The sequence below is a fragment of the Typopeltis vanoorti genome, chromosome 23, assembly GCF_054136105.1.
Source record: "Typopeltis vanoorti isolate ZY-2024b chromosome 23, IOZ_Tvanoo_1.0, whole genome shotgun sequence".
Taxonomy (NCBI): Eukaryota; Metazoa; Arthropoda; class Arachnida; order Uropygi; family Thelyphonidae; genus Typopeltis; species Typopeltis vanoorti.
The window spans coordinates 21,429,862-21,451,937 of record NC_143571.1 but is presented as its reverse complement, the minus strand read 5'-3'; the positions used below and the strand labels follow the sequence as shown (position 1 = coordinate 21,451,937).

The 22,076-nt window shown below is 34.7% G+C and overlaps 1 protein-coding gene across 5 annotated transcripts in view; it reads right to left on the bottom strand.

The window, feature by feature from the left end:
• ced-6 (PTB domain-containing adapter protein ced-6) overlaps nucleotides 1-22,076 on the bottom strand; it is a 186,565-nt gene that overhangs the window by 70,596 nt on the left and 93,893 nt on the right. For all 5 annotated transcript variants that reach the window (XM_090412678.1, XM_090412680.1, XM_090412679.1 and 2 more), the window contains exons 2-3: nucleotides 7,372-7,595; nucleotides 353-417 (exon numbers count right to left, since the gene is read on the bottom strand). In XM_090412678.1, coding sequence (XP_090268804.1) covers nucleotides 353-417; nucleotides 7,372-7,432 — 126 coding nt within the window. In that variant the 5' untranslated portion in view covers nucleotides 7,433-7,595. The remainder of the gene's footprint in view (nucleotides 1-352; nucleotides 418-7,371; nucleotides 7,596-22,076) is intronic.

The following is a 22,076-nucleotide window of genomic DNA, read 5'->3' as shown; positions in this document are numbered from 1 at the left end:
AAAACTGAAAATTGTAAGCTTCTGCCTAGTTGACGAAGAATTAGAAGATCTAAAAAGATTATTTGTTATTTACTACTTCTAAATGAATGGGATCCAGAGTTCAGCATTTTAAGTCATATCAATAAAAATGGAAGCTGATGTCCAAGGTTTATAATTTCAGTAACTTATAAAACTTAAATCTTCTAACATTTAGTATAGCATAAAATAATGGATGCCTATTATCTTTTCTTTTAATAATTTTCGAATGACAAGCTAGTTCTCAGCTTTTCTTCAATTGAAACCACACAAAGAATATACAATTTCAGACAGAGAAATCTACAACACAAATAAGACAAATATAAGATAATCTTACCTTCACTAAATAAGCTACATGTGCTCCCTGTAATGCATCTGGTGGATGTATCCAATTTTTATTATCTACAAAATAAAATAAAAATATAATTATGAAGACAGTATATGCAGATCTTGTTAAGTTCAATTAATGTAACCCATTCTTGTAGAGAGGCTTATACGCTAGTTAAACATGGTAACTAATAATTAAGGAATTGACAGCGTACACTAGAAATATAAATTAAATAAACTTTAATATATACTTTCCGATATTTCAGCAAAACTTTAGCTTCCTAGCTTTGGTTCTCATTTGCTGTTATGTAGTACTTGCGTGCACTTGTCTTTGTATTAAGTTCCCAAGAAGATGGCAACGTGACATTTGCCGAAATATCGGAAAGTATATATTAAAGTTTATTTAATTTATATTTCTAGTGTACGCTGTCAATTCCTTAATTATTAGTTATCATTACAATGTAACCAGAAAATTTAAATTTATTATTTAAATAAATAATATTTATTTATTCAATATGATTGCCTCTGCTCATCCTTTGCACAAACAGGATGTTCTGTTGAAAAATGTTGAAAAACAAAAAACATCAGTCTTATATCAAGAACAATAAACCTGAAAAATATGGCCTTGACAGCACAAAGTGTACACTCACCACAATATCCTCTGGTACAATACTCGACTTTTACATCTGTTCCTGTTTAGGTTTGAACAGTTATTTAAAGAGAATGCTGAAGGACCTGTATCCATTGCCAAGATACAGGTGCCTCATAAAGAGTGCCTGTGTTGATGGATGGCCTCGAAGAGTGGAGAATTGTTATGCTTGTGTACTGATGTTGAAGTATCAGAAATAAAAGGGCCGAGTTTGTAGCATTGATTGAAACAGCATGCCCGAAGATAATTGGCATAAGTGAAACTTGATTGACTGAGGACTTGAAACACTGTCAGGAAATGAAATGTGGGATATAGTATTTTCTGAAAGGATAGGAAGATGAAGAGAGGAGGGGGAGAGTATTGTTAATGGTAGAAAAGGAATTGTGCCCTTGAAGAGTCGAAGTGGAAAATGGTAGTACATGAAGATTTTGAAAGTGTTTGGTGTGAAGTTGAGATCAGTAGAATAGTATATCTAATAGAATGCTGTTATAGGCCAGGGAATGTGGAGAGTATTGATTTTGAAATGTTTAGCCAAATCAGTTGGGCAAATAAAAGGAAGATGATCCTAATGGGAGATTTTAATTATAGGAACGTGGATTGGAAAACAGAGATAGTGTATAGTAACAAGGAGAGTGAATCTGTTGAGTTTCTGTGAGATAATTATTTAAGGCAGCATGTGATGGAAGCAACATGAGGTTTATCAATGTTAGATTTGGTGATATCCTCACAGGATGTGGTTGTGAATGAGGTATCAACACTGTCATATGTTGATGAAAGCGATCATGAGTTATTGGTTTGGAAGGTAGTCAAACAGGATAAAAGGTGTTATCAAGAAAGTATAAGTGGAACTATAAGATGGGCGATTATCAGAAGCTCCATAGTCAACTAGCATCAATACATTGGGTTGATGAATTGTGTACAAAAGATGCTGACAGTGCATGGGAAATGATAAGGCAGTATCTAACACAGGCAATGCATAACTGCATACCAAGAGTTAGCAAATAAATGGAGTGGGAGCGAGATGGATGAATGGTGAAATCAAGCAAACAGTGTTACAAAAGAGGTCATGGAGGAAGAACAAAACAATTTTCAGTGAAGAGAGATGCATGAAGAATATAAAATGCAACCACAAAATAAAAAGTGACATGTATGGTTAAAAAAAGAAAAATTAGAATATGAAAGGAGATTGGCCAGGTCAAAGCTAATCCAAGGGAATTTTTCTGCTATGTGGCAAGAAAGAGGAAAAATAATTATGGCTGGTTGATGCTGGTGGATAGCTATGGTAGCAGAGTAACCATAGCAAATGATACAGTGGAATTATTTAACAAACACTTCATCAGTGTATATTATAGTGGTGTGACTGATGCTGTGCAACATGTAGAAGGAAGGCAAGAATTAGGAGAATTAAAGGTGAAAGAATCAGAGATGTATCAAGTGTTGCTTGATACATCTGCAGTTGGGATCAAAGTGTTGGAAAAATTGGTCAGAAATAGAATACAGGATTGGATTAATGAACATAAATTCTCCATGATGGTCAGCATGAGTTTGTGAAGGGCAGGTCTTGATTTAGCAGTCTGCTCATGTTTTATGATAAGATGACGAATGTGTTGGATAAGGGAGAATCATATACAGCGATGTTCTTGGAGTTTGCAAAAGCATTTGATAGATTACCACATGATAAGTTAATGTACAAGCTGCAGAGAATAGGAATAAATAGTATATTAGTTAGATGGATTGGAGACTGGCTCTCTAAACAACATCAGTAAGTTGTGTATGATGGAGCTGTGTCTCAGCAAGTGGCATGACTTAGGGTTCTATTCTTGGGCCCTACTGTTTTTAGTGTTGTTAGTTAATGATATTTCATGTGGATTGACTGGGGATCTTCAAATGGTTGCCAATGATGCAAAGTTAGGTAGAATTATCAGGAGTAGCGCTGATGTTAATTCTTTACAGGAAGATTTGAATAGACTTTTAATTTGAACAAATGAGCGAGGTTGCAGTTTTAATGTTAATAAATGCAAGTTGTTACGCTTTGGGATACAGATATACATACTGCATTGGTGGAGCTGTACTTCAGGAAGTAGATGAGATTCGGGATCTTGGAGTGATGGTGGACAGTGGACTGAAGTTCCAAGGACACTTTGCATATGTTGCGAAGACTGCACATCGTACTGCTGCTATGATAAAAAGTATATTAATATGTAGGGATAAGGATGTGGGGGGTGCCTCTATAAGGTATTGGCCAGACCACATATGGACTATTGTGCTCAGATTTGGTCTCCTAGTTTTCACTGTGATGTGGAAACACTAGGTCCAAAGGATGAATAACCAAAGTGATAACAGGACTCTGGAGTGTTGGTTATGAAGAGCATTTGAGAGAATGTGGATTACAGAGGTTGGTGGATAGGAGAAAAAGATTAGACATGATAGAGACCTTCAAGTTAGCCAAGGGATTCTATCAGATCAATACAGAGGAAATTATAAAAAGACTAGATGTTAAGATGGGAAGAATGAGGGGCCATCCCTGGAAGTTGTATAGAGATATGGGGAAGGAGTGAGGAGTAGATATTTTACATGAAGAGTTGTTAGTGAGTGCAGGTAAATATGTTGCTGGTTGAGTGGACCTCCAACAATGAGTCTGTTGACTCCATGGAGATTACCAAATAATATTAATAATAATAATAATAATAAATGGCAAGCAATAGCATGTTTTCCTTCCTCTTTAATCATTTATCTGATTGTTATTTTATTGTATTAAAAGTTAATTATTATGATTAATTATTTTGATTTTAGCCAATAAGGCCTAAACATTATTATTTCCATGATTTTCAAATTATCTGTTGGAAGTTAATCTGATTTGGCAATTCCAATTTAGCATAAAATCCAGCTCATTCAATTTTTTTTAGCCTTTTCTCAAGTATGCTTTAAAGAACTTTTTCTGTAACATCTAATAAAGAAATCTAACATTCAATTTTATTTCCATTTTTTATGAAGTGGTAAAAAAGATGGCATCTAGAATTCAAGTTTTCGATTATGTGACCACTACAAAACTTTCATAGTTGCACTCCGCCTAGATATTTTTTTAAAATCAATTTTCTATTGTTTGTTACTCTGATAATTTTTCAAAGTAATTGCATACATTGTCTTTTTTTTTGTTTTACATCACTTTTGTGATAGTTGATTCCCCTCAAGATATTGATTTTTAACTTTCTAAATCTCCAAAATATGAAGATAGCAAAATATTTATCTTCAACAGAGATATTCATGCTATTGCAAGAACTTGTGAGTGGGATATTGGCATGAGTGCTGAAGGAATATGCAAGAGTTAGCAGTGCCTCCCACCTGGTTGTTTTCAACTCTTGAGTCTCAGCTCACTCATGATCTTAATGAGTGGAAAGATAGTATTTTTTACTAAGTAATTTAAGGAAATTACAATGTCACTAGGATATACATTAAAATAAATTTTAATATACTTCAATATTTCGGCAACGTCACGTTGCCATTTTCAAGAAACTTAAGAACAAGACACGTGCATGCAGGCACAATAAACAGTGAGGAAGAAGCAAGAAGCTATTATTTCTCCTAAAGTCCTGATGGTGTCCCCTAGCGGGCGATTGGGCTAAAGGTCTTCTGATGTAGGTTTCCCAAATTTGAGGCAGTCTCATGCAGCCAAATTTGTTGAGGTTCGGATTGTTTCTTAGGGTTGAAGCTCCAATTGCCCAAGAATACCAACATTGCCTGCTAGGGGGCACCATCAGGACTTTAGGAGAAATAATAGCTTCCTGCTTCTTCCTCATTTACTGTTTGTTGTGCCTGCAAGCACGTGTCTTGTCCTTAAGTTTCTTGAAAATGGCAACGTGACGTTGCCGAAATATTGAAGTATATTAAAATTTATTTTAATGTATATCCTAGTCACATTGTAATTTCCTTAAATTGCTTAGTAAAAAATGCATAGCCAACGTCTAAGCCTTTCCACGAGAATGGAAAGATAGTAAGATTTCCATTATACAAAGTATAATGTGATATAGTGATTTATAAACCAATCATTATCTATGGTATATGTTAATGTTGTTTACTTCGTATGTTAATGATATTTGGCATGGCCTAGAAGGTGAAAATCAGTTTTAAGCCAATGATGAAAGTTTGGGAAAGTAAGAGACAGAGCTGATACAGAATCCCTACAGGTTGATCTGAACAAGAATGGTTATTTAGACAAATGACAATGAATGTCATTTCAGTATTGCCAAAGGTAAGGTCACATAGATGGTCAGATGGAGGACATTTAAGTAGAGTATTATATTAATGGGAATTTGATTCAAGTAGTTAGTGCTATACTGGACAAGGAGTTAAAGTTTAGGGGCCACATCAGATAACTGCACCGTTTGAGAGAATACTAACTTATAAGAAAAAGAAAGTTATTCTCCCACTTTACAAGTGGGATGAAACCACACCTGGACTGCTGTATGCATATATAGTCCTAAGTTCCATGAGGGGATAGCTGAAACAATTCAGGGTATAAGTAACCAAGATAATAAGCAGCTCATATATGGAACTACAGAAATGAGATGAGGGAATATGGTCTTCAAAGTTTGAGGAATAGATAGAGCAGAGGAGATATGACAGAAACAAAGGGTGAGGACAATTCCATATCCCTATCGAATTTTACAAAGGAATATTCTACACCTCAAAACTAATAAACAGGTCTCAATAAATATGTGGGCACCAATATATATATATATATATATATATATATATATATATATATATATATATAGTCTATTGTTTGCAGCATGAATGCCTGACAATGAAACATACAGATGCAACTCAATGAATCATACAATCGTAAACAACCAGATCACACACAAGACATGACTGGAGTTGCATTCAGTATAACAAGTTCTGCATGATTAAGTGATAATTGCTATTTCAGTATTTCTATGTCATTTGTTAATATTTTGCAATAGAGAGAAGTTCACATTTACTGAATTGGCTGATAAGCAGTTTTATTATGGATGTGTCAACGGAAATCTGCATGAGCACATCAGTTTTATCAAGAAGCTCTTTTCCTGGTTGAATTCATGCCCTTGATTGATCATTCATTCATAGTCATTACTGTCTTTATAAGCATGGCATAGTTTATGTGCTATAAAATGAAGAAAGGGAACAAAAACCAGGAAGGTACTGGAAACTAAGGAAAACATACTTGCATCTAGTGGCATGGAATCAATGTACTCAACACATACAGGATTGCAGAGGAAGAGAGCCTCTCCCAAGTAGTTGGGCAGAGGATGCAGAATGAAAAATCAGATTTACCCATACCATTTCTATTGGGTTTTAAGTACTTTTGCCAGACAATCATCAGCAATTTATATTTTGTCAGTAGTTTCTACAACTGTGTATACAGGATGAATGATTTCTCTTCTTTTCACAGATGGGAAGATGTTCATTAGAGATTTCATTTTCAATCATCATAATCACGTGTGCCCAATCAAAATCAACATGTAGCTATTCAGTCAAGATATCAGCAATAATTTCCATTTGAGCAGGGATGCTGATGAACTGCAGGAATGCATTGAGCATGAATGCAATGCCATCTGACACCAGCCTGAAAGGTTTGAGAACATAAGACTGTTAATGGCAAGATATCTCAATGACTGTGGAGCAGAAAATGAGGTCATTTTGAATGCCTGCCATAAAGTACATTCATCTACAGCATCTCTTTTGCCAGGTTGCTAATTGATTTATGCTCATTTTTTGATATTTTGCCTTCTATCTACATTGCACATTGTTAGTATTTGCACTGCCATTAGGGTTATATCTTGGAAATCTGAAATTTTTTGGACCCATTCTTATTGAGACCTTTTGGTTAATTTTAGGTATAGAATATGCCTTAATGTATCGCTGTGTATCCTTATTAACCTGCATCACTCTGTATGCAGGTTAATAAGGAGACTATACAATATAATTGATATTTTGCAGCTGAGAGTAGTACTCAGATCATTCTTAGATGCTGAACAATGTTGTGGTTAAGAAGCATTGTGAGATTCAGGGCCCCTTTTCATGGTGTTTGAAATGGGCTACCATTAGAAGTTAAAAGTGTTCAAGGAGAGACATGATACGTATTTAGGTATAAGCAAAATATTTATTAAAAATTAAAAAGGACCCTCACTTGAGTCCTTTGATTTCCTGGAGGAACTTGCATAATAATAAATGTTTTCTAAAATCTGAAATTAACCTGCTCACAGTAGTAATATACTATAGGTTAATAACCTTTTGTGAGCGAGAGTCACAAAAAAAAAATTATTAGGATAAAATTACTTTTCTAATATTTTATATTACTGCAATTAACTTGTTAATTTTACTGCTATAAAATTACTTACTTCCTTTTGATGAATTTTTATTATTCAATGGCCACTTGAGTAAAGATGACTGTCTGATCATGATGCTTTCTTGTTAACAGTTTAAACAGATCAGATTTTGATAATTGCTACATAAGATTTGTTGGGAAAGAAAGAAAATTAAATACTTTGAGATAACTGTAAATTAATGTTAGCAAAAAACTTTACTGTCTGTTGTCTTTTTTGCCTTCATTTAGAGAATTTCCCTGAAATGAAAAGAGACTAATAAGTAAAATATTCAACTAAAGGTATTAGATATTTACTATACATGTACACATGATGTAGCTAACATTTCATATGAATGACAGATCACACAAATAGCACTAAACAACAAGGTAAGTTAATAAAAATAGTGCTATACTTTGTACTACTGCCAATGAATATAATACAGTGAAATTTAATACTTTAACAAGCCACCTCCTGCCTTCCAATGAGAGACAATATATATATATATATATATATATATATATATATTTTTTTTTTTTTTTTTAATGTGGCTCCTACTCATAAGTTTTTTTTTTATATGGGTTAAGGATTTTTTTCAGCAATTTTATTAATTTTATATCTTTTTTCGATTTTTTTGAATTTATTTTTTGATAGTCCAGAAACCCTGCTCTTGAGGCCACTGTGAAACTTATTTTTCAAGCCACTTCAGGCCTCCAATAAGTAGGGAGGTGGTCTTATATTGGGTGATGAAGTTCATCTCCCACAATCACAAACATCCATGCCCACAGTAGAATTTGAACCCACAAAAATGGATAGACTAATCATTTGGCCAACCACAATGACAATTATACAGGAGCATAAACACAAATTATCCAACTTAATTTATATCTTTACAACACTTGTAAAGGGGTCGGTTTATGTTGGTAAAGGGGAAACTAATCCTACACTTAGTCCAAGACTAACTCACCCAGTGCAATAAAAAAAAGCTGGTGAACAGCCAGTTAATCAGTCAACACTACTGTGGCCAAACCAATACATATACTACAAGATTCACTACCCCCACTTATAGCATAGCTAATGAATGTTTGAAATCAGAGCTTATCTTCTCCCTTACCTTTATTCACAAGCAACCTTTTAATTTTACATAATGCATTTATACATAAGCATAAAAAAAGGCATGCCGATGTATCTTATATATATGTTCGGAATTAACTTATATAAACTTCAATGAAATCACTTCTGTTTTGTTAGATAAATTCATAAATTCATGAGATTACAACTAAGATTCACTTAGTGTGTCTCCAATTCACTTGACATCCATTAAAAATTGGTCAAATAAAGTTGAAAACTGTAATCCAATAATGGAATGACCAGGAACTTGTATAAAGACAACTTCCTTTCTTTTGCAAGCAAAGGTTTTTTTTTTTTTTTTTAATTAATTCACCCTTTTAACCAAAATACTCAAATTATCATATTCATTATTATTATAAAGGTGTCTCCATGGAGTCAAAAAAACTCATCGTGGGAGACCCCACATTGACAGACCAACCATTATTTACTGGTAAAATCCCTTTAATAATTTATATGCTTTTATCATATCTCCTTTCCTATGTCTATCAGCTAGTTTTTGGAGCCCACAGACCTGCAACAATCTTTGTAACTAGCTTCTGAATCCTCTCCACCATTTCTTCATCACCATGAAATCCAGGTGACCAAATCTGTGTACAATAGTCTAAATGAGGTCTTATTAATGCCTTATAAAGTGGAACAATAACTTCCTTATCCCTGCTTGTTAGTGTGTTCTTCAACAACCATGTAATTGATGTGATGTTTTGGCAATCTTCGCAATATGCCCTTTAAACTTAAGTTCTCTGTCCGCGATGACTCCCAAGTCTGTTGCCTCGTCAACTTCTTGCAGTTCAGTTCCGTTAATATAGTAAACAGCATGTGATCTCATCCTCCCGAAGAGCATCACCTTTCACTTAGCCACATTAAACTGACAGCCATTTACTTTAGTCCATACCGCCAGCCTATTCAAGTCATCCTGCAAGCTATCTACATCATCTGAATTGACTATCGCTCTCCTAATTTTGCATCATCAACAAACAAGTGGACATTTCCCTTCAAAGTATTCCCAATATCATTGATGTACAAATTAAATAGAGGACCAAGCACTGAGCCTTGAGGTACACCACTAGTCACTTGCCTTCTCTTGGACTCAGCTCCTCCGTAAACCACTCTTTGATATCTATCCACCAGCCATCCTCTAATCCAAATAACCAGCTTCGAATCCATACCCATTTGCTCTAATTTATGCAACAGAGTTCTGTGTGGAATCTTGTCGAATGCCTTTGCAAAGTCCAGCAGTATCACTGAGTAAGGATTTTCTTTATCCAACTCTACTGTTACTGTTACTCACAGAAAGTAAGCAAGTTACTGAGGCAAGACCTACCTTTCAAAAAACCATGCTGTCCCTTATAAAGTATCATATTGCTGTCCACCCAGTCCTGAATTCTAATTTTTACCAATTTCTCCAAAACCTTAACCACCACTCCGGATATATTGATTGGTCTATAATTTGCAACCTCAGTCTTGGAGCCTCCCTTGTGCAGTAGAATTATTTTCCCCTCTTTCCACTCTATTGGTACTCTACCAGAACTGACGCTTAAATTAAACAGCCTGGTTAGAGGTGGCGCTAATTCTCTTGCACATTCCCGTAACACATGGCCCGATATCCATCTAACTCAATGGCAGTGTTAGCATTAAGGTTCCATAATATATTAAACACCTCTATTTCGTCTATCTCTAGACTCTCATCAGTCAATGACATATTTGACACTGCACTATCACAACCAAGATGGTACACTTTTGCAAAATTATCACTAAGCAACTCAACTATTTGATTTGCTTCTGTCATTCTCTACCATCAACACTTTTTAAAGTAATCTTTCCATGGTTATTCTTCCTTTACTTGCCACATAGCGAAAGAACTCCTTAGGGTTTCTTTTGGATTCATCAGCTAGCTTCCTCTCATAATTAGCTTTGGCTTTCCTTACCATACAGGTGACTCTCTTTGCTTGTTGTACTGCTCATGAGAATGCTCATCAACTTTTTCTTTATACTTCCTCCATAACTTTTTCTTTATCTGCAACTCTTGTTTATTATTATTTTATTATCTTATTATTCATTACTCCTACCTGATGTCTCCTTCTGACTCTAGGAATACACTCTGATACAGCTTTCTTTAAATATTCCTTGAAAATCTCCCACGCATCATCAACATCTCTCCCCTTCAAATTCTCAGGCCATAGCATTAACATAGCATTAATTATTAATAAAACCTGACCATTCAAACTATCCATCAAATACTAGCTTTATAAAAGCTATTCTACTCTTGTAATCTTTTTAAGATCATTCTGTAAAGAACTGGGATCATCCAAACAACCAGCTCCTCTATATAGATTCACATCAACAGCATAGAGGAAAATTATACTCTTAATATTTGAAACTAAATTATTTAAGAATATATTAAATTGTTGAATGGCAAATGCACCGATTTCACCCCTCACTAGGCGATCATCAATACCTATTTAATGCAGTTTAATCATTCTTATATGAAAAGTATGATAAAGGCTTGCTGAAATTCATTTAAATCATATTGCTGTCAGTCTTAGGCTATAAAAAAAAAGAAAGTAGGTTTGTCATAATTGATTTTTCCTTAATGAAACTGATATTCTCTGCTCAACAAGTGATCCTGTGAACATATCTTGGATAAAATCCTTAATTGATTTTTTGTATTACCTTGTGCAGAATACTAATAAGACCAAGTGACGTGTATAATCCTTCACTTTATGCAATGAACACATAACACTTGCAAATTTCCCATTAAGTTATTATTCCAAATCTCAGTGTTCAATGAAGATGATCCAAGGTGGATTGATTAATCTTGACATATATCATCTCTACTTCCAACCATATATTACTAGATATCTGATAATTAACGGTAATATCAGCAATAATTTCATCCTGTGTTACATTATTAATCTTGCTGCTCAGTATTTCTCTTCTGACTACTGCTCCCTTGCACACCAAATATTTATTGAACTCATTCACTACTTTCAAAATTCCCGAGGAGATAGTTAATTCATTCCTATTATTATTATAATTTTATTTATTTATTTACATATTCATAAACACTTCTCAGAGTAGATATTACAATATACTAATGTAGCTAACAGTAATACAAATTTTGCTTGACAATCTGTCATATACTTATCAATACTTAATAGCTGATTTATCAGATATATCAACTTTCAATTTTTTTTTTTTCCTCCAAGATATTTTTTGCAATATACAAGACTTTTTGGTGTTACCCAATTTGCATTAGTCACTTCCATTAAATGTTATCCTGGTAATGCTTCTCTTTTATGATATTTTCCCAAAGTGAACTTTCTTAAAATTATTTCTGATGCGTTTTAATTATCAATTATCTCAGTCTTGATTCATCTAATGGTCATGTTTTCACTATCACTATTATATAGTGTTCCAAGTATATGGTGCATTATTAATTCCTCTGATATCATGTTATCAAAGATCTTTTCTCCTAATATTCCAAATTTACAAGCCATTATAATATCAGTAATTTAATTTTTTTTCAGTCTATCTCCTATTAAAATCCCCCATTAGCCTACTCATAGTACTATATAACTTTTGTAGATGGGAGTCACAAATACTTTGCTTTACCCATCTCTCTTTAGGTAATGGGTTCAAAACATTATCACTACTTCTACCAATATGATAACACATTTCCAACTGTATTAATTCTATGATTATTAAATACCACATTGTCTCAAACTTCTACCCAAATTCAATGTGTCATTGATGTTATAGTTGAAAACTTACCAGATAATCAATAATATGCCACATCCTTTTCACCATTTGATCTCTTTTGCTAATATTATAATTACCATTATGAACCTATCAAAAATATTGTTACAACTCAGAAATCTCACCATATTCAGCTTAATCTTTCCAGTTACTAACTTAAACTACATGATAGCATATTCTTCAAGCTTTGTACATTACTATATCAGAATATAATGCCTTTCAAAGTAGACCATAATGTTGATTTTCACTTCAATTAATGTAAAAATATTCACTCACTTTTTTTTATATTATGTGGAATATTCTTAATCCTTACTTCTAGTCAACTGCTGTAATTTATGTGAATTCTACCTACCCACAAAAGGTTGCAAACTACAACAGTTCATAGCACCTTACACAGTTCATCAATATTATGGGTAGAACATTAGATAATCTGGGAGCCCAATTCTAGAGACCAAATATGAAACTTTTTCAAACTACTTCAAGCTCCAATCTCATCACAAGAATCCTTGCCCAGCAGGATTTGCATCCAAAGTCTACTGGTTAGAAAGTAGCAACATTATCCACTTGGAACCAGGCCAGCAATCAACCCAGAATTTAGATGAATACCAGTGCCAAACCATTTCCAATTATTAACAAATTCAGAGTCAAAATACAGTTGAAAATAAACATTAGCTGGGACGATTTCAACTATAACATCAATGACACATTGAATTTGGGTAGGAGTTTGAGGCAATATGGTATTTCATAAGCATGAATTAATACAGTTGGAAACGTGTTATCATATTGGTGAAGTAGTGATAATGTTTTGAACCCATTACTTATGTAAATTCGGACATATAAATTATTATTATTTTACGGTATCACCATGTAGTCCGGAGACTTATTGTGAGAGACCCAAATCAACCATCATACACACAAATCCTATCATACCTCTCCTTGAATCTATTCACCATCAGGGAACTCACAACCAATTCTGGCAATCCATTCCGCTCACTCACCAATCTCCATGCAAAAAAATCTGCTCTGCACACCTCTACTAACCACACTCTTACACAACTTCCATGGATGGCCTCTAGTTCTCTATTTGTCATAAATTGAAAAATTTCACTTGTGTCAATTTTATAAAATCCCTTTAATATCTTAAAAGTTTCTATCATGTCCCTTCTTTTCTGCCTATTGACTAAACTTTGTAACCCACAAACCTTCAACTTATCTTAGTAGGGGGTATTTCACAGACCTGTCACCATCTTGGTAACACGTCTCTGAATCCTTTCGACCACCTCCTGGTTCTCAAGAAACCCAGGTAACCAAATCTGTATGCAATGAAAGGGCTATAGAAAAAAAAAAAAAAAAAAAACCTTAAAATTTTTACATGAAGTGCCTACATTACTTGCAGCTACCTAACAGCTATCTTCTGCAAGGCAGACAGCTAGCCTTTCTCAGTTTTTATATATATATATATATATATAATTGAGTTCTGTTAGATTTCAGCAGGAATGCCATGTTTGGAAAAGATGGATTCTAATGTGTCAAAAGCAAAGAGAAACAGATGATGCTTTACCCTATTATCAAGAGAAGAAAACTGTTCAGCTCTCTCTTGATAATTTCATAAGGTTGAAATTACTTCAATTTTCTGATACTGTTTATATTGCATTATCTTTGCATTAATATTGAATTCTAATTTGTGCATCCTGTGAATGAAACTAACAGAAATAAACTTTGAAACATGTTAAGGTACTACTGTATACATGTACAGCAAACACAAAAGCAACATGTGATTAATGGATCGGATGGGTCAAGTTAAATTCAACTTACATGAAATTTGTGTTGCGTAAAGTCTGCAGAATGTAACAAGTCTGGACTACCACTGTGCATGGATTATAAAAAAAATTATTCATGACAAAACATTTTCCCTCAAGTGTTAGAGGTGCAATATCTGAGTAATGAAAATAGAGAGGATTTAATCATTATAGGTGAGATAAACTGCATGAAGAGTAATTTCTGGTGAAGTGAGAATAATAATTAAATCCTGTGAGCAAGAGGAAAGCAGCAGTTCACAAACAGCTTGGATAATAAGAAATGTACTAAGGAATTATTTAGTTGAGTACTTTACATAATACTCAAAAAAGGAGACAAATGATAGCAGAGAAGAAGTGCAAAAATCAGAAGTGTATAAAGTGATGATTGGGCTAGATGTTAATAAGACTGTAGGAATGGATGATATATCAACCATACATGTTGAAAGTTTTTCATTTGGTTATACTATAAATTAAAGATGGCAAGAAATTATATTCTTGATTTCATCCTTCATCCAAATGTAAGCAAATAAAGTTTGCTTGATTTGCTAATGACTTCACATCAATTGCCTTAGTGTTCCATAATGCAAAGCACATATCCTTACAGACATGCATAATACTATGCATTATGAGAAGGGCCACTACCCAGACTGATTTCAACCTTTATTGAAGTCTCATCAGTGGGAGCCAGAACCAGAAGTGATATCAAAGTTGAAATAATGCAGAAGTCATATTTCCCATATATAAGTAATCAAAAGGTGTACATCTTATTACTAAAATATTCCAGATCAGAGATGTTTAAGGATATGTGCCTTGTATTATGGGATACTAAGGCAATTGATGTGAAGTCATCAGCCTCTATATACAAGTAGCCCAGCTGTAAAGTTATTATTTCATGTGCACACTTTGTTTGCTAACACTTGGATAAAGGATGAAACTGAAACCAAGAATATAATTTCTTGGCATATAATTTATTTTATGAGCCATATAATTTATTTTATGAGCCATATAATTTTGAGGACTGTGCAAAATTTGCTAAACAAAAGCAAATAAATAAGAACAAAGAAAATAAATATCAGGAAGGTGATAAAATATTCTGGAGGCTATTGAAAAAGATCAGAAATGGAGGAAAAAGTACTGTAAAAGGAATTAGAGATAATAAAGGAGATGTGAAAACCGAGGATAAAGATATTCTTGATATATGGAATAATTAGTCTGACAGATTGCTAAATGAAATAAGGCGGTGGTAGAAAACACAACAGAAATGCTATCTGGAATATATATCTGTATTTGAAATAGAAAAAGCTATCACAAATCTGAAATGTGGAAAGGCAACTGAAGTAGATGATATCTGACCAGATTTTAGCATATTTTAGCATTTCAGAAATGCTAAAATATGGAGTTATAAAAGTGGCTACTCTGCATTATGGAAGGGAATTCAGAAAACCTGTGCAGACGGTTGAGTTCCAGATAACTAGAGTAGAGTGCTCATAGTACCAATCTATAAAAAAGGGAATAAAGCTGAATGTGAGAATTAGAGAGGATTTTCTCTGCTGAGTGTTCCTGGTAATTATGCAAGTATTCTTGAGAAATGGCTAAGAAAAATTATAGAGGAGAAGCTTGGTGAAGAACAAGCTGGGTTCAGGCCAAATAAAGATTGTCAGGATCAGATTTTCACTTTAAAGCAAATAATTGAGATCTCATGAGAATATAACAAGGATCTGTATTTAAGTTTTGTAGATTTAGAAAAGGCATAATGACAAGGTGACAAGAGGAAAGCTGTTGAAATATGTAATATCATATGGTGTAAATTGGACATTATAGCAAGCAACACATAGTCTATATTTGAGTTGTAAATCAGCAGCTAGAATTGAAGGAGGTACAGGAAGATGGTTTGATGTTAAGTCAGGTGTGCGACAAGGATGTATATTATCTCCATTGTTATTCATTATCTATATGAATCACATTATGAAGGAAAGTAATATTAAACCCAATATCAAAATTGGAAATGTTAATCTCAGCTCTTTATTTTATTCAGATGCTATACTCCTAAATAAATCCAGGATAAGTCTGCAGGATTCCCAGGACAAGTCTGAGGATTTGCTATAATAAATTTGGTATGAAAATCAGCATTAAAAAGATAAAGACAGTGAAAATATGTAGAAACATTGAAAACATCAACTGCATTTTGAAGAGAACCTCTAGAATAAATAAAACATTTCAGCTATTTAGGCACACTCTTTAGTGAAGATGACAAATTAAATTTTCAATTTAATTTGTCATCTGAAGTCAACTGAATAAATTTATATGGAATAAGAGAGAGATCAGTCAAAACACTAAACTAGCTGTATACAAGACAGTTCAAACCAATTTTAATTTATGGATCTGAAAGCTGGTTATAAATAAAACTCTTGATCAAAGACTGGAGACCATAAATATGAGAGTCCTGAGAAAGATTAGGGGACTGAACAGATGCCATCAATAGCAGTATCATATTAAAAATGAGGATATTAGGAAAGAACTTGATATTGTTAGCATTCGGTCCCCTAATCTTTCCTCTCTCATTCTGTGTTAGCAGAGTTAATCTCAGATGGTACAGCCACTTAAACAGAATGAGAGGGGAAAGATTAGCTAAACAAGCATTCTTTGCCAGGATGGCAGGAAAAAGACTCAGAGGAAGACCAAGATGTAGGTGGATTGATACAGTAAAAAGTGTCTTAGAAGAAAGAAATATAAGATCTGATATTGGAATGTTGACAGATAACAAAGTAATCTGGAGGAAAACTGTTGATAGGAAGTTTGTAATGATGTAACTTTTCATGTAGTAATATCATAAGATCCTGTAATGAATTTGATGATGTAGAAATATTTGGCTATAGTTTTGATTTCAAGAATGGCAGTAGGATAGATGTTTTCAATTACAGGCTTGTCAAGTTGTCAAGGTATGGGGGGGGGGCAATTGGTTAGAAATGGAATACAGGATTGGATGAACAGATATAAGATAGGACTTGGCAAAGACATTTGATAAATTTGAATGTTAGTCTATAAGTTAGAGAACATGGGAAAGATAATATTCATCTGATGGATAGGAGAACGGATTTACTAACAAGCTGTGAATGATCAGCATGTGTGCACATGCATGCCCATACGTGCTGCAGGAGTCTGTTCTTGAAACTTGCTGTTTAATTTGTTAATGCCATTTCATGCGGAATAACAAGAGATTACTAAGAGCTGTTTGGTAGTGATAATGCAAAATTGGGAACGTTATAAGAAATGATATACTTAATTCCTTTCAGGAAGGAGTACACAGACTTTCAAGCTTGGATGTACTGAGTGAGGCCACAGTTTTAAATGTTATTTAAGTGCCAATACCTTTACCTTTGGAGTGCAAAGGGTACAGAGCTATGTACTCTGCAAAGGCATTCCACCCATTAAATACTCCATGTATATATCCAATAAGCTGGGTAGCACATCACTACCCAGCTTATTGGAGAACTGATGTGACAAATGCCATGTTTGGTCTACAGAGAAGAGGTTCTGGTTTCTGCTCCCCTTTTCTATGTAGCAAGTTAAAGAACATCTACAATCCGCTTCACCAGATTCATAACCATGCCAAATGGCATTTTATGTCATTGTCATATTTTTGAATACCCTAGCTAAACTTACACATTTTCACATTCCTCTCATGATGATCTAGCTTCCCTGATTCTCTGCATTAGGTCTCAATCCAATAAATAATTTCTCTAGGCTCATAAAAATACTATACCCCTTTACATTCCCAGTTACTACACTCAAAGGTGGGGTTCAGTAATGCCAATGAATTTAAGGCAAAACATGTTCACCATGAAAACAAACTCTACCCCTTTGTTCCTGATACTCCTAGCATTTGTGCATAGGAGTATCAGGCTTGAAGGACCATATGATGATAGCAGAGGAGTTGTGCCCATCTAGGGTAGTAGAGCAGATGTTATAGCTTTGCAAGAGGACCTAAATAGACTGTCTGAATGGGTGTGTATAGGGATATCAGTTTAATGTTATAGAGTGTAAGATTTTAAAATTTGAGAGGCAGAGATGGGATGCAGAGTATAGGATTGGTGGGGATATTTTGGAGGAAATGAAGGAGATAGAGGATTCAGAGATTGTGGTGGATAGATCATGGGAATGATGTGGAGAACACTGACATGTAGAAGGATTTTTTGATTCCATCGTACAAGACTTTGATCAGGCCATATATGGATTACTATGCAGAGATTTGGTCACCAGGTTTTCAAAAGGATAATGAGATGATTGACTAAGTTGGTTTTTTGTCTCTGGAATGTGGAATATGAGGACAGATTGAGAGAATGCAAATTACAGAGTCTAGTGGATAGAAGGAAGAGGGAGAGACATGATTGAGACGTATAAGTCGGCAAGGGGTAATTACCAGATTAGTGCGAATGAGATTTTTCATAGAATATCTGGAGACAGGAGAGAACAAGAGACCATCCCTAGAAGCTGTATAAGGTGGGTGTGAGCAATGAATGGGATAGGGAGTAGCCTTTTTGCATGGACAATTAGCTGTGCATGTGGGATCTCACACAATGAGTCTCTTGATTCCATGGAGGTCTGTTGATAATAATAATTGCATGGCAGGAGAAGTTAGGTGGAAAGGAAATCAATGTTGCCTGATCTCTGAGAACTATTAAATGGCAATGATGTCTGACCATATGGCAAAAATCAGCAGACAAACTGGTGCAATAGCATGACAAGAAGAAAAAGCAGACATAACATGGTGAGGTAAAATATACAGAAGAAAGCATTATGAAACAAGTATAGAGTGGGAGGTAATCCATTACATGAGTATACAGAGGAAGCTAAGAAGGATGAACGAGTTAGCAAAAGCACAGTATGAGTAACTAAGTAATCATGCAAAAAAAATCCCAGAGTTATGCAAGCAGTAGAAGGAATGATTATGGGAAGATGTTAGTATTTAATACATTCCTGATATTTAAATGAAGTACTTAATGAACAATTTGCAAGGCACATGAGAATTAAGTAAACTATTTTATAAGGCAGTAGGACTCAATGGCATATCAATGTATGTTCCAGCGAGTTAATGGCAGCCCTTGACAAGAGCCTTGCAATAAGGCAAGAGAAGATTATGTGGAAGAAAGTACCTAGTGCTCATCAACCCCTAATACCTTACCCACAATTCCAGATAAACCGATTGGCCTATAATATGAAGCCTCAGTATAATCCAATTTATTTATCTGGAGTTGGTTAAGGAATCAGAAGTTGATAACATCAGAATTCTGTGGTGTGCATAGGTATGTTAAGAAATCGTGTTTCAGCAATCTACTTATGTACAATGGGGTAAAAAAAAATACTAACAAAGGAAAGAAAAAGAAATAGAACAAATATACAAAGTATAATCGTGTTTATACCTGTTCTTGTAACAGGTATAAACACAATTATAATAAAGGAAGCAAACTGATCACATTGATAGCCTCAGCCTGTCCCAAGATTATTGGAATCACTGAAGCACAGTTCATCAAAAATGATGTCCTGACAGGAATAACAGAGTTATTCCTTTGGAAGGATAAGAAGGGAAAATGGTGTGGTCGGTGAAACGTATGGTGTGATGGAGGTGGACAGGGCCAGATATTTAGTAGGAATGTTGCTATAGGCCAGGAAACACAGAATGATGACAAGCAGGAAATGTGGATAGAGAGATCAGTTTGGTAAGTGCAAAGCCAGTGATCATTAAGGGAGATTTTACCTATATCATTATAAACCAAACAGAGCAGCAGCAAACAGTAACAAGGAAATGGGATTTCTGGAATTCTTGAGGGAAAAATGTCTCAGGAAGTGTGCAGTAGAGAGAGAGAGAGAGAGAGAGAGAGAGAAAGAACACAAGGATCAATAGTTTTCAATTTTGTTCTTGCACCAGAGAAGCTGATTGTAGTTGAGATGTCAATCTTCTCACCCAATGGTGAGAATGACCGTACAGTCTTGAGTTGGATGCTGAATAGACCTGCAGAAGTTTTGAGAAGAAAGAAATTTGTGTGGAATTATGAGACAGGTGACTATCATAATCTCAGAAATTAGCTTAGAGTTTCAAGGTGGATGGAAGAATTGCAAGGGAAAGATGTCAGCAGTGTATAGGACTAGTGAAGAAATAATTATCAACAGCAATGACAAATAGCATTCAAGTGAAAAAGATAACGATTTGATGTCAAGTGGATGATGACTAACGAAATCAAACAGGAACTGCATATGAAAAAAGAAATTGTGGAAAAAAGTATGAAAAGAGAGGTGAATGGTAGTTGCATGAGGAATACAAGACTCAAACCAGGAGGGTACCTAGTATGGCAAGGAAGACAAAAATGGAATATGGGGAGAGATTAGCTCTACAGTCCAAGGAAAATCCTAAGGAATTCTTTCATTATATGGCAAGGAGAAATGAATGTGGAAGAATAACCCTATTAGATGGAAAAGGAGGGATAAAGTGAAGCTGTTTAATGATCATTTTAATGGGACCCATTTCATCCTGGAAATATAGGTTTTATTCCTGGAAGAATATGAAATATTGAAGGCTTAGAAGTGCATTTCGAGTACTCTAGAGGTCAATAAGGTAGTGATACTGGATGGGATTTTACAGATATTTTGAGAGAATGTGATAAGGAACTGACAGTCCCCAGTGACCTGGCTGTTCAATGAAAGCCTAGCTACTCAGAGTGTCCAATGAACAGAAGGAGGATAAGATAGTGCCACTGCACAAGGGTGATGGTAAAATACAGGCAGCCTATAGATCAGTTTGTATTTCTTCTATGGTTGTCAAGATTTTGGAGAAATTAGCAAGGGATCATATATAAAATTGGGCAGATAGGGTAGTATCTGTGAAAATTAGCATGAATCGTCAAAGGACACTCTTGTTTCAGTAATTAGCTTGACTTTTATAATAAAGTGGCTCTTGCCACTTTATTATAAAAGTGCCTTTCCTGATGAAGGAAAGGCATATCTGCTTGTTTTTGCAAAGGCATTTGATAAGTTGATATTTAAATTGCAACACATGGGGTTAGATATCAAGTTAGTGGATTGGAAATTGGCTGATAATATCTGAGTTGTGTATGGGAGAGCTGTATCAAGGAAAAAGGTCACAAGTGGGACCTCTGCTTTTTAACCTTTATGTCAATGATACGATGTCTGGGTTGCAGGGAGACATTGTTTTTTTGCAGATGTGAAGCTTGGGAGGGTCATTAGTAATAGTGCTGATGTTTTGGCTCTTCAAGAGAGGATTTGAATAAGCTGAAAAGATGGACAAATGAATGAGAATGTCAGTTTTAATCCAACTGAGCGTAAGGTTTTGAAATTTGAGATCCACAGATGCATGCTCTACCGATATCTGGATCTATTCTAGAGGAAATGGATGAGGCAAGCGATCTTGAGATGATTGTTGATAAAAAGTTGAAGTTTAGGGCATATATAGTGAAGACAATCCAGAGGACTGCTGCAATACTAAGATGGAAACAAAACTAAGATACAAACTGATCATGGATTTGAAGAGGATAAACTAATCCTGCAGAAGGCACTGAAGTGTATAACTAAAATATCAGAACTCTACAATGCTACTCATTCAAATAGACTGAGGGCATGAAGACTACAGAGTTTGGTGGATAGAAGATAAAAGGAGGCAAGACAGTAAACTGTTGAGAGGTATTTGCATGATTGACAATGGGGGGGGGGGGTAGGAATTTTTCATATGACAGAACAATGAGGAGGAAAAAGGACAAGAGGCCATCCCTGGAAGTTGCAAAAGAAGATGGCGAGTAAGAGGATGACAAGTGGCTTTTTTTTTTGCATGGAGAGTGATTGGAACATGGAATTCACTGTCTAATAGTGGGGAATATGCACACTGAACGAGTTTAAGGTATGATAAACTTTGTGTGGTCTATCATAAGAACATTAGACATAATATTCAGGTTGACTAATAATATATCTAGAAGACAAAGATATAGATGAAAAAATAAATTTCTAAAATAAAAATCTGCAGAACAGTTAGGACATTGAATAAAAATA